The sequence below is a fragment of the Rattus norvegicus genome, chromosome 9, assembly GCF_021556685.1.
Source record: "Rattus norvegicus strain SHRSP/BbbUtx chromosome 9, alternate assembly SHRSP_T2T, whole genome shotgun sequence".
In the NCBI taxonomy this organism is placed as follows: Eukaryota; Metazoa; Chordata; class Mammalia; order Rodentia; family Muridae; genus Rattus; species Rattus norvegicus.
In genome coordinates, this window is record NC_141542.1 from 103,621,094 (window position 1) to 103,633,467 (window position 12,374).

Sequence of the window (12,374 nt, forward strand, 5' to 3'; positions counted from 1 at the left end):
TGCCTGGTGCCTCTGGAGGCCAAAAGGGGGCATTGGATCCCCAGAACTAAAGTTACAGGTGGCTATGATTTGCCACATGGGTGCAGGGGACTGAATTCTGGTCCTCTGCAAGAAAGTCAAGTAGTCTCAACTACTGAGCCATCTCTACACCTTATTTTTTTTAAACAAAGTCTCTCACTGAATTTGGATGTCAGTGACTGAGTGAGACTGGCCTATGAGCTCCTGAGATCTGTCTTCCAACTCTCTAGTGGTGGTTTACAGACACACTGCTCATGGTAGCACAGGGCTCCCTCCCCTCATGAATATATGATGCGCATTTTACCAACTGAGGCATCCCTCCATCCCTGAAATATCACAGTCTTGCTGCCTCCGAGCTCAGGACTCACACAGCATGTCCCTTTGGTAAAGGGAACTTTGACTCTGAAAGGGTTCATGACAGATAGGATCTTGAGGGGTCAATGGCGGCCAGGACATGGTGTTAACTGTGATTATAACAGCCACAAAACTCTATGGTTCTTCCTCAAGGGAAAAAGTGCAGCCAAACAGCACTTTGACCAAGACGCTGGTGCTGGTGCCCCTCCTGGCTAACAACAGAGAAAGAAGAGGCATCGCGCTGGATGGGAAGATCAAGCATGAGGACACAAACCTGGCCTCCAGCACCATGTGAGTCCTGGATGTTCTGTGCGTGGGTCATCGGTGCAGGGCTGTACTGGGCTTCCCTAGAGGCTCACAGGCTGGCATATCAGTAATGCCCCCACTTCAAATGTGGTGTGCATGATGTTGTGGTTGCCTGGGTTAGCTCTGAGCATAGCCTTATACCAACCACGTGTCATTGCCTGCCCTCTGGGTGGCCATGGCCAAGTTCCTTGAGCTCTCCGAGAACCTTAGTTTTCTTATCTGTAAGGTGGGAGTAATCACCAGTTCCAATGTCACAGGCCAGTGACGAAGACTATTTGGAACAATGCATGTAAAGTGTGGTGTCTGAACACATAAACTGAGTTGTATTTCACTATTTTCACTTGTTCATTTCCACCTGGAAAAGTCAGAAGACTCACTGGCAACTGATATGCACCAGATTTCGTCGAAAAGAGGAGCTGACTTGCCTATTCTGTTTTTGGAGAACTGCTAGATGGGTTTAGGCAAAAAAAAAAAAAAAAAAAAAAAAAAAAAAAAAAAATCTAGGGGAAAAAATTCCACAGGGAAGCCAGCTGCTAGCTGCCTTTCTAGGCCTCATTTGCTGTGAGATTATAAACTACTAAACGTTGAAGGTGTGAGGAAGGAACCAAAACACAGGCATGCGGCCTATGTACTGCCCTCTCCCATAGGATGTGCTGGGGTCTTCCTCCTGGCTCCAGTACGAAAGAGGACGAGGTGATCCCTTCAGAAGTGATGCCCAACAGAAAGGGGAGCAAGAGTGTCCTGACCGAGAGAGACCTGTAGCTCACATTTTGTGAGGTTTATATCAGAGAATACAAGTGAATATTTGGCAGAATGAAGGTTAGAATCAAGGGATTTTCTGAGGATAATTTGCCAACCATCTATGTTAGATTCTAAAGCATGTATGTGAAATTCCAGGGAAAGAAAATTGATGCCCTACACCAATTTCAAGGGGTGAATAATCTGATGCACACCCTTCTGCAAAGAGTTAGTTGTTAAGCAAGTCCACTCCGCCCTGGCTTTCCCACTCAGGAAAACGGCAGGGAGAGCCCTTGAAGTCTCCGACATGTTCTGTTCTCTGTGTTTGGGTCTTCCATATAGCACAAGTTTACAAACCAATCCCAGCAACAGTGTGGCCTCAGGTCATGCCTCTGTCCTTCCACCAGATGATGATACTCTTTGGGGAGTGCTGTAGTCTTAGAGAACATGATCCGGCAGGAGACCTCAGGCCAGACATAGTTCTCCTGTCTGCCCTGGCCCCAGAGCCCAGGACTGCCAACATAACTTCACTCTGCCTCCTGCCTTCAGGGTTGAGATTTTGTTGTGGTTCACATTAGTTTACAGATATCGTAGTCATTTTTCTACCCCATAATTCCTGTTGCGAGACATCATGGGATACTTAAGTCTTCCATGTTGGGTCATAGGAGAGACTGGTCTGTGACAAAATGTCCGCCAAGGAACTTGATTGAGGGTAGGAATCTCAAACATGGTCACTCCGTTTGGTCACATGTCACTCTCCTTGTGCATCCTTGGTGTCAGGTGCCATGCTGGCTGCAGTGCACACATTGCTTTTGGGTGCAATTCAGAACAACCTTGATCCAAGTTGTAGGAGAGTGTCTCTGGCTTTCTCATGAGCAGAGCCCAAGAGAGTAAGGCCCAGTGCTACCTGTTTGTGTCCAGGAAGGCTTTAAGACTGGAGGAGGGGTTGGGGATTTAGCTCAGTGGTAGAGCGCTTGCCTAGCAAGTGCAAGGCCCTGGGTTCAGTCCCCAGCTCCCAGGGGAGTGGGGGACAGGACTGGAGGAGTTGTGGTGCAGAGAAGAACCTTCTAGGTGGGTTAGGAGTTGGCAAGGTTGGTGCTTAGGGACTTTAGGGTATGGCAAAGGCATTTCAAAGACTGTTTGCCGAAGTTGGAACCTGGATGGGCTGAACTCTCTGGCTTCAGGACTTGAGGACTCAGTAGCTACAGAATGGTGGGCAGGGCAGGGCAGGAGAAGGGAGAGGGAGGAGACAGGAGAGTGATTTAAGTCAGAGGTTGAGTCCTGAGAAGGAAGACAGATGATGTTGTGCTCTCTGTGAGCACCCTAGGGAAAGATGGGGAAAACCCATTCCCCAGCTCCATGAGTGGGTGAAATTCTAAGACTTGAGGCCAAACTGTGGAATTCTCCAGTTCTGGGACAGCATCTTCCGAATGATGGCCCTGGCAGGAGAGGGATGGTTCCCACGCTGGCTCTGCTCTCATAACCCTTCTCCTTCTTGATTGGGTAGTATCAAGGAGGGCATCGATCGGACCGTCATGGGCATCCTGGTGTCATACCATATCAAAGTGAAGCTCACGGTGTCAGGGTAAGTGTTCAGCGTGTCATCTCTGTGTGGCCTGTCCCTCTCCTCAGTGACTGGCAAAGTAAGCCCGAGATGCCTACTGATGCCTATGTAGTGTTTGGCATGATTCCGTTTGTCAGCTTCTGTAGTTTTGTTGAAGGCAATGTGTCCTGGAGAAGCAAACGGAAATACACACACTGTGAAAACCACTGAATGTAAGTGGGTGTACATCTGCACACACAGTGAGGGCTGACAGACAGAATGTCAGTCAGACCCCTTTGTAAACGTAAATTGCCTTGCTTTTTTTTTTTTTTTTAAGAGAATGACATCGGTTTAATTTTCAAATTTCAGGAAGATCAGTAGCTGCCTAATGAACTCTGTAAATCTTCCTCCTTTAGGGTTCAGGTGGGGGCATGAGCCACCTTTGGGAGTCTGAGGGAGGATTAAGAAGCATTATGATACACAGTGACTGACTTTGGTTTTGTTTTTTAAATTGGGGCTTAGTTGGTAGAGTGTTTGCCTCAGAGGCAAAAGGCCCTGCCTTTGATCCTTAACGCCAAATAAAGCAGGCATGGTGTGTGTGCCTGTGATCCAGCATTGCAAAGCATAGCTGGGAAGTCCAGAAGTTCAAAGTCATCCTTGGCTACCTAGAAAGTTTAAGGCCTGACTGGGTACATGAGGCCCTGTCTTAAAAAACAGACATACTCAAGTACGGAATGTCGGTACACACTCGCAACCCCACTACTCGGGAAATTTAAGTAAGAGGATTGCTATAGATTCTGGAATAAAAGAAAAGTTTATTTACATCTTAGACTTTTCTGTCCTTAAGTAGCTTCCTTCCTTCCATTCCCTAACATGTAATCAGATAATTAGGGGTCACCTTTTCATTAAAAAAATTACTGCAATCCAGAGTTCTAAAGAAATGGTTTCCTTTTAAGGACTTTTTAATTTTTATTTTATGTGTACAGCTATGACGCCTACATGGATGTAAATACGCATGTGGTGCAGACCTTCAGCCCCAACGTTAGGGAGGCAGAAGCAGGCAGATCTCTGCGAGTTCAAGGCCAGCCTGGTCTACATATCAGGTTCCAGGCCGTCCAGGGCTATAGAGAGAGACTCTCCTTCTCTCAAAAAACAAAACCAAAAGAGAACAGTCTGTGCTCTTAACCATCCTTCCAGCCACACTGGTCCCTTGTGTGTGTGTGTGTGTGTGTGTGTGTGTGTGTGTGTGTGTGTGTGTGAGAGAGAGAGAGAGAGAGAGAGAGAGAGAGAGAGAGAGAGAGAGAGAGAGAGAGAGAGAGAGAGAGAGAGAGAGAGAGAGAATATCATCATCCTTACTCTAATCAAAACAGAAGGGAGCGAATTCCCATTTTCCTTTCAGATTCCATTCCCAGCCCTGCTGGTTTTTTCTCTTGATGGGCGGTGGCATTAGCCTGGCCATGAGAGGCTCCACACACGTCCCTATTTTTAAGAAGGGAGAGAGTTCCCCAATTTTGCTTGGCTCTGAGTTGGATATCTGGTTAACATGGCATTTATATTTCTCGTCTGTTTCTTTCTTTCCTTTTTTATGTACAGTCTCACTGCATAGCCCCTGACTGTCCTGGATATTCCTGATGTTTTCAAATCAAATGTTTTTTTCCTTTCCTTTCCCCTCCTATGGTCTAAAAACAGGGTGAAGCTTCCTCTTACAGTAAACATAAATAATAAGTAAATGCATGCATGCGACGCAGTCGATTCTCCACATCTTTGAATACTTTATCAATTTCAACAAATGACAAATTGAAAATACTTGGGGAAAAAAATAGTTTCTAGTTCAAGGCCAGCCAGAGCTACATTAAGAGATCCTGTCTCAAAAATAAGACACAGTAACAAAATGTTTCTGAACTGGTTGTGTGCAGGCCGTTCACCTTGTTTATTCTTTAAACAACCCAGTCCGTTATTCCTAAGGCATTGTAAATAAAGTAGGGGTAGCTCAGAGTCTAGGGAAAGGTGTGTGTGGGTCGTTTGCAAATTCAGTACCAACTCTTGAAGACACTGAGACTGGGAACACTCCTACTAGGGGCTCTAAAACCAGTGTCCCAAAGACTCAGAGAGACAGGGACAGCTATAACCGTGCATCCCAGTGGCCTCTGTGCCGGGGAGTTTCTCTCTCCCTCTCCCTCTCCCTCAAGACTTTAAAATGTATTTTGAGAGACGTTCCCACTGCCTCTGCTTCTTGAGAGAACCGAGGCCGCATGCTCCGCCACCATAGGGTGGCAGAAAACTTCTGGTTCTGGTTCTGTGGCTTTTGTTCGTTTCTAAGTGAGTCTACTTTTAAGTAATCCTTTGGAGAAAGATGGGAAGCCCACAGCACGTAGCAGTGAAACTGAGCACTGAGGGACCCTGTGACCCAGGGAATTTGGAAATTTATGCTAGAGAGCAAAAGCTACGCCTACCAGGCTGGGTCGGGGACTGTCCTGCCTTTGAACCCTGGGACTTGAAGTTGTGTGGCCCCTGGGGACTTACCATGACTGTCTGCTTTGTGCTTTCCAGCTTTCTAGGAGAGCTCACATCCAGGTAAGCCTCTTTGCCTCCCTTCTCCACTCAGCTCCCTGCAGGCTGAGGACAAGGAGCCTGTGACCAAATAGAAACTGGTAAAAACCAGTTTCTGGGCAGCGGTGCTTAAAGATAATGTAACGGATGCATGGTGACTCAGATGTGTGGTAAGAAGTGTCACTAGCAGCCGAGAGGCTGGAGACCACGGTAGGCTGTGCACAGGGGCAAGGACACACACACACACACACACACACACACACACACACACACACACACACACACTAGCATACTCTATCCAGCTGTCATTGGCGTGTGTAGAATGCATACAAGCTATGTAAGATGTTCTACCATTTTAATCATTTTTAAAGATACACCACAGAATTAAGTACATTTACAATGTCATACAACTATCACCCCGACTAAGTTTTTTTTTCTTAAACTGTTTTTAAGGTCTGTAAAGGAAACCTAGCGTTTGTTAAGCAATCACTCCTTTCCCTCCCCACAGACCCTGGCAACTACTGGTTGCTTTCTGTCTCTATAGATTCCTCTCTGCTGGGGCTGGTGATATGGCTCAGCTGGTAAAGTGTTTGCCTAGCAAGCACAAAGACCTGGGTTCAGTTCCCAGCACTTCATAAACCTGAGATTACACACCCGTAATCCCAACTACTGGAGAAGTAGAGGCAGGAGAATTCGTCCTTGGTTGTCTTTGACTATATAGAGATTTCTAGGTCAGCCTGGCTGGGCTCCACATCTCTCTGCACGGTGAGGTGCACCTTCAATTGCAGCACTTGGAGACAAAGGCAGACAGATCTCTCAGCGTTCAAGGTCAGCTTCTTCTGCATAGAAACTGTCTCAAAAACAAATTCCGTATATGGCCTATGTGACTGGCTTTACTTAAACATTTGTAGCATCTGCTACAGTTCATTCCCTACTCATGACCGAGTAATATTCCATTGTGTGGACATACCACATTTTGTTTATTCACCCATCAGTGGTGTTGATGTAAGGACATAGCTGGCAACTCAAAGAGAGTGGATCTTAGAATGACCTGGGGACACAAGTTCAGGTCTCCAAATACCACGTTCTGACATGGTCACTGAAGGTTTTTAATAGTAAAAGAACAAAAAAAAAATCATAAATCAAGGTATTTTTTTAAAAAAATGCATCGGTGGGAATATCAGGTACACAGGCTATAGCAAGGTGGGAAAATCTCTGCTATACACTTCAGGTACCATCTTGGATGGTGGCAATTTGAGATTTGGGGCTGGTGGAAGCTAGGGGTCTCTTTGTGTATCTCCCAAAGGATACAAGGATGCCAGGTCTAATACTAATGTCTGAAGATACACATGAGAACTTTGTCTTTAGAGCTGCAGCATTCCTACTCTCCACAGTGACGGGATTTCTTTTTTTTTTTTTTTTTTTTTTTTTTTGGTTCTTTTTTTTTCGGAGCTGGGGACCGAACCCCGGGCCTTGCGCTTCCTAGGTAAGCGCTCTACCACAGAGCTAAATCCCCAGCCCCAGTGACGGGATTTCTAATCCGTCATTCAGCCTTAGAGAATTTTTAACAAAGATGTGGCTTTTTTTTTTTTCTCTAAATTTGGTTCCCAGCAGACACTTGAATTGTTTCTACTTTTTGGTAAATGTGAATAGTGATAGGTGTCTTTTGAAACACACACAAAGAACCAATAAGTTTGGAAATATCTGAGACGAGTACTCACCTGTCATTGTTCTTTGCCTGGGTTCTTATCACCTACTGCCATCGCCTGGGCCTACCGGGCACACTGGCTGATTAGCATCTCTGTGATGTGGAGAGTTGGAATGTTGCAGGTCTGGAGCTGAATCATTCGGGCCTATCTTTTGCCCTTAATAGCCATTTACTGCCCACCTCTGTGTTTCACCTGACATTTCATGTAGACCTGGCCTGTACCTGGGTCACTGTAAGCAGGTCAGTGCTGGGTAGGCTGCAGGGGTCCTGGGATACAGGGCATAGTGTGTTATCTCATCCCCTCTCTCTGGATTCCCCTTTGACTCATCTTTCTGACACCTTTTCTTCCTTCTTTCCTTCCTCCCTCCTTCCTACCTTCCTTCCTTCCTTCCTTTCTTCCTTCCTTCCTTTCTTTTTTAAAAGATTTATTATTTATTATGTATATGAGGACACTGTCTTTCTCTTCAGACACACCAGAAGAGGGCATCAGATCCCATTACAGATGGTTGTGATCCACCATGTGGTTGCTGGGATTTGAACTCAGGATCTCTGGAAGAATAGTCAGTGCTCTTAACCACTGAGCTATCTCTCCAGCCCCCTTTCTTTCTTTTTAATTTAATTTTTTTTAAATTCACTTTACATCCAACTCACTGTTCTCCTCCTGGCCACCCCATCCGCAATCTTTCCCCCATCCCCCTTCTCCTTTGGGTGGGTGAGGACCCGCTGGGAATCTCCCCCCACCCACCTTTCCTTTCTTCTTCTCATATAAATTCTAACGTGTCCCAAAGCATTTTGGTACTAGAGATGTGATAGACTCTACCTTGCCTCTTTTGCAAGAGATGGGTGTGCCCAGCCTTGTACCAGCCTCACAGAGCTTTTTTCTTTTTATTTTTTCTCTTTTTTTCGGAGCTGGGGACCGAACCCAGGGCATTGCGCTTGCTAGGCAAGCGTTCTACCACTGAGCTAAATCCCCAACCCCACAGAGCTTTTTTAAACTATTATGGCTGGAGGGATTAAGAGACTTATTTTCAGCCTCGTGGAAACGTGAGTGTAAAGAGAGGAATGTCTGTGCCACAGTACAGGTTGAGGTTAACCCTGCCTGCTTCAGTTTCTCCCTGACATAATGACGTCTGAAGCATAGTCCAGCTTTCCAGACCGTGTCTGACTACCATGCCCTTCCAGAGTAGCCATCCGTGTTGTAGAATTTGGCTCTAGACCCGTAAATTGTTCTAAGATTCTGTGAAGTGGGTGAAGAGGCCACTCCCTAAGGCTGCATGTGGTAGACAATAGCTGGGAGAGTTTGTGTAGGCATAAAAAGGAGGCTCCCTGTGCTTTGGTGAAGTGGATGGAAGGAGCTTTCACTACCTGACTTCCTGCTGGGGCTTAATCTAAGGAGTCTAATGCTGAGTGTCACAGAGTACCTCTGCCCCCCGCGCCTCAAGGGCCAGAGCTGCAGGTGGAGGGTGTGACCACTGACACCCACAGCAGCAGTATCACGGACAGTGGTTTCCAGAGGTGACCGCTGGGTCCACTGCCTCTGGGCTGCTGCCTAGGGTGAGGAGGGCTGGGACACTGAGCTTCTAGTTTGGTTTCCATATACTATAGTAACTTTTGTTTACTATAATAATAATCATCATCATTTTAAGTTTATATTTATTTAATTATTTTAATTATTTGCCTGCAAGCATGTCTATGTACCACATATGTGCCTGGTGTCCACAGAGACCAGAAGAGTGTGGTTGTTCCTATGGAACTGGAGGTGCAGATGACTTGTAAACTTCCTTGTGGGTGCTGGGAATCAAGGCCAGGGCCTCTGGAAGAGCAGCCAATGCTCTTAGTATCCAGACCCTCACATAAACATTTAAAATGTATTCAAATGTGTCCTTGCTGCAGTGAATACTTTTTTTAAGATCTACTTTATTTTAAGGCGTCTGTACATGGATGCAATTACTTTGTGAAGTTCAGAAGTGGGTGTTGGATCCCCTGGAGTTGGAATTACAGGCGGTTGTGAACTGCCCTATGTGGGTGTTGGGAACTGAACCAGGGTTGTCTTAGGGTTCTACTGCTGTGAGGAGACACCATGACCAAGGCAACTCTTATAAGGACAACATTTAGTTGGGGCTGGCTTACAGGTTCAGAGGTCCAGTCCTTTATCATCTTGGCAGCATGCAGGCAGACATGGCTCTCTAAGAGCGGAGGGTTCTGCATCTTGACCCAGCTCCATGCGTAGCTTTTTATAACCAGACTTCTTGTAGGAGTTCGCCTCTTCTCTTCCCATGGTGTCACATCATTATCGCTAGGATCCAGAGAGCTAAAAGCACTGGCTGCCTCGGCCACGCCTGAGTGAAGTTCTTAGACCACATTCCAGGGAATACATTTCAAATTCCTGCCTGACCACTTCCTGAAGTCTGTTTTGTTTTGAGTCTCGCTGAATGAATCTTTTGGAGATTCTCTGTGGCTCCAGTTTTGTGCTGTGTAATCTGAAACTCTGTGTGTGTGTGTGTGTGTGTGTGTGTGTGTGTGTGTGCTTTTGCACTCACCAGCCTGTATTTTTTTTTTCTAGTGAAGTGGCTACTGAGGTGCCGTTCCGTCTGATGCACCCCCAGCCTGAGGACCCAGGTCAGTCATTCCCACTGTCTAGGATGCCTCTCATCCACTTACCACCGGCAGATTTATTCATTTATTCCTGGTTTCCCTTGACTATCTGTCTGAGCATCCACAGGATGACCACCAGATCAGCCTAGATGAGAGAGCTAGTCACCTACTCTATCCTGGGCCTGTCTACCTCCTATTTGTATGTGAAGGGTGTAGCATTCCTACCCTCTGTTGGGTGTAGATGACCTAGTGAGATTTTTATCAGTGACCCTGTCAGTACACAAGTTCTGCTATCCACAGACCTCAACTGAGATTGAGGGAGATGATGTAAGGGACAAATCCTCTGAAGAGCCCGAGGCTTGGCTTTGTGTAGAAACAGAAGGCCTCTCATTCTGAAGTGTAGACAGGCATTTAAAAGGTGCTCTGTAGTTTTGAAAGGAGCGATAGTGACGAGATTACAGAAAACACTAGAAAGAAGTCAGCCTGATTTCCTACCACCTCCGGTCCATTTGATGATCTGCCCGCTGACTCTCATGTGGATGTTAAACGAAGCAATCACAGCTCATATCTGTGACACACTGAGGCTCCATCATCGTCCCTACAAAGATGTGAACGGAATGTAGCATGAGCTCAAAGAGGTTCTGAGAAAAAGTTAAATGAAGGTAGGTGTGCTGGCATGCCTGTAATCCCAGTGCTCAGCAGCCTGAGGCGGGAGGATGGCTAGTTTGAGGTGAGCCTAGACTATAATGGCAAGACTATTAGAAAATAATTTCTCCAAGTATCTTTACCAACTATTTTAGATTTCAACCCATAGTAGACTTTGCCAAAAGCCAGTCTAGTCATACATTTTGCTCATTTATATTCATCTGATTTAAATGCTAATTTAAGCATTTATTTGGGACTAATCAGGATGGTAATCCAGGGAAACGCAGATTCAAGCAGTCTTTTTTTTTTTTTTTCTTTTCTTTTTTTCAGAGCTGTTTTTTTTTTTTTTTTGAGACATCCTTGGCTGTCCTGGAACTCCCTGTATAGACCAGGCTAGCCCCAAACCAGGCGCTCTACCTGCTTCTGCCTCACGAGTGCTGGGATTTCTTGAACACAATCTCTTCAATATCTCTTTCTTTTCTTTCTTCCTTCCTTTCTTTCTTTCTTTTTCTTTCAAGGAATGAATATAGCATCTCACATGTAAGGCAAATGTTCTGCTACTGAACTTCATTCCCAGCTAATAATAATAATAATAATAATAATAATAATAATAATAATTTTTTTCATGGTGTGAGGTTCATCTGATGTTCTGGTTCCTCCCAAGAAATTGAAAATACAGTTGGGCTGTTTCCTGGAATTTTCAGTAGAGGTGACTTACTTTGGAAGAAGTGGAGTTTTTCTCCCTCCCTTCTCTGGGTATTTTCAGTCATTATGGACCTTACATTAGACAACTCCAACTCCTCATATTGTGTGTGTGTGTGTGTGTGTGTGTGTGTGTGTGTGTGTGTGTGTGTGTGTGTGTGTATGTCTGAGTGTCTGTGCTTTCTGCCTTCCATCTTACCTGCCTGCTTCCTGGAGCCCTGAGTCTAGGTTGGTTAGCTTCTAGGCAGAGAGTGCAGTCATTATTTGGGGCCCCCGGGAACCAGGACTGAGACAATCTGTTCCCAGTATGTGCTATAGAGTGCTGCCTGGCTTTTATTGTTCCTTTTCAGTTGTGGGTTACCATTCTAGTGGTCTACTCAACAGAATAAAATTCTAAGCTATCCTTTGCCAGGAGAAGTTTTATTTTATTTTAAAATTTCACTGTAACAATGGTTAAATCTAAGGCCTAGAATGTCCAGGCAAGTTCTCTACCACTGAGTTATCTCCCCAGCCTTCTTTTTGTTGTTTTGAGATAGAGTCATGGTGACACAGGCTTGTCATTTTAGCTCCTGGGGTGAGGTGGGGGTGGGTGCTGAGCAGGAACATTGTGAGCTCAAAGCCTGTCCCAAAATTTATACCAAAAAAAAAAAAAAAAAGTTGAGAGGACTGAAGTTCAAAGGTCATCCTCGGCTATATAATGAGTTTGAAGTTAACATGGGATACAAGAAACTCATTTAAAAAATTAATTGGAGCTGGAGATGGCTCGGTGGTTAAGAGCACTGATTGCTCTTCCAGAGGTCCTGAGTTCAGTTCCCAGCAACCACATTGTAGCTCACAACCATCTGTAATGGGATCCGATGCCCTCTTCTGGTGTGTCTGAAGACAGCGACAGTGTACTCATATATGTAAAATAAATAAATAAATCTTAAAAAATTAATTGAATTTCCCCTCTCTATTCTCTCTCCTCTTCTGGGCTTACAGCAAAAGAAAGGTAAGAAAGGAAGCTTCTCTGGGGTCTCCTGTGTTTTGTGACCCCCTTTTCTCACAGAACTCCTGTCAGAATGTCTGTGCGGAGTCCTTCTATCTTCATCTGTAAGAACTTAGATGTGTGCGCACATAGCTTTGTTGGATGCGTCTTTTGTTCTGTGGGTTCTGTCACTTTTTCTCTCGCATTTATTTGTTAAAGAGCTTTTAAGTACAGTTTTAGCTAGGGGT

At 45.3% G+C, this 12,374-nt stretch overlaps 1 protein-coding gene across 3 annotated transcripts in view; it reads left to right on the forward strand.

Annotated features, from left to right (window-relative positions):
• The window catches only part of Sag (S-antigen visual arrestin), a 39,520-nt gene that overhangs the window by 26,561 nt on the left and 585 nt on the right, over positions 1-12,374 (forward strand). For 2 of the 3 annotated variants that reach the window (XM_087564797.1, XM_087564798.1), the window contains exons 11-14: positions 526-663; positions 2,924-3,001; positions 5,510-5,533; positions 9,781-9,836. In XM_087564797.1, coding sequence (XP_087420923.1) covers positions 526-663; positions 2,924-3,001; positions 5,510-5,533; positions 9,781-9,836 — 296 coding nt within the window. Of the gene's footprint in view, positions 1-525; positions 664-2,923; positions 3,002-5,509; positions 5,534-9,780; positions 9,837-12,140; positions 12,151-12,374 lie in introns of all 3 variants that reach the window. The other variant, NM_013023.3, reaches the window with a different exon arrangement.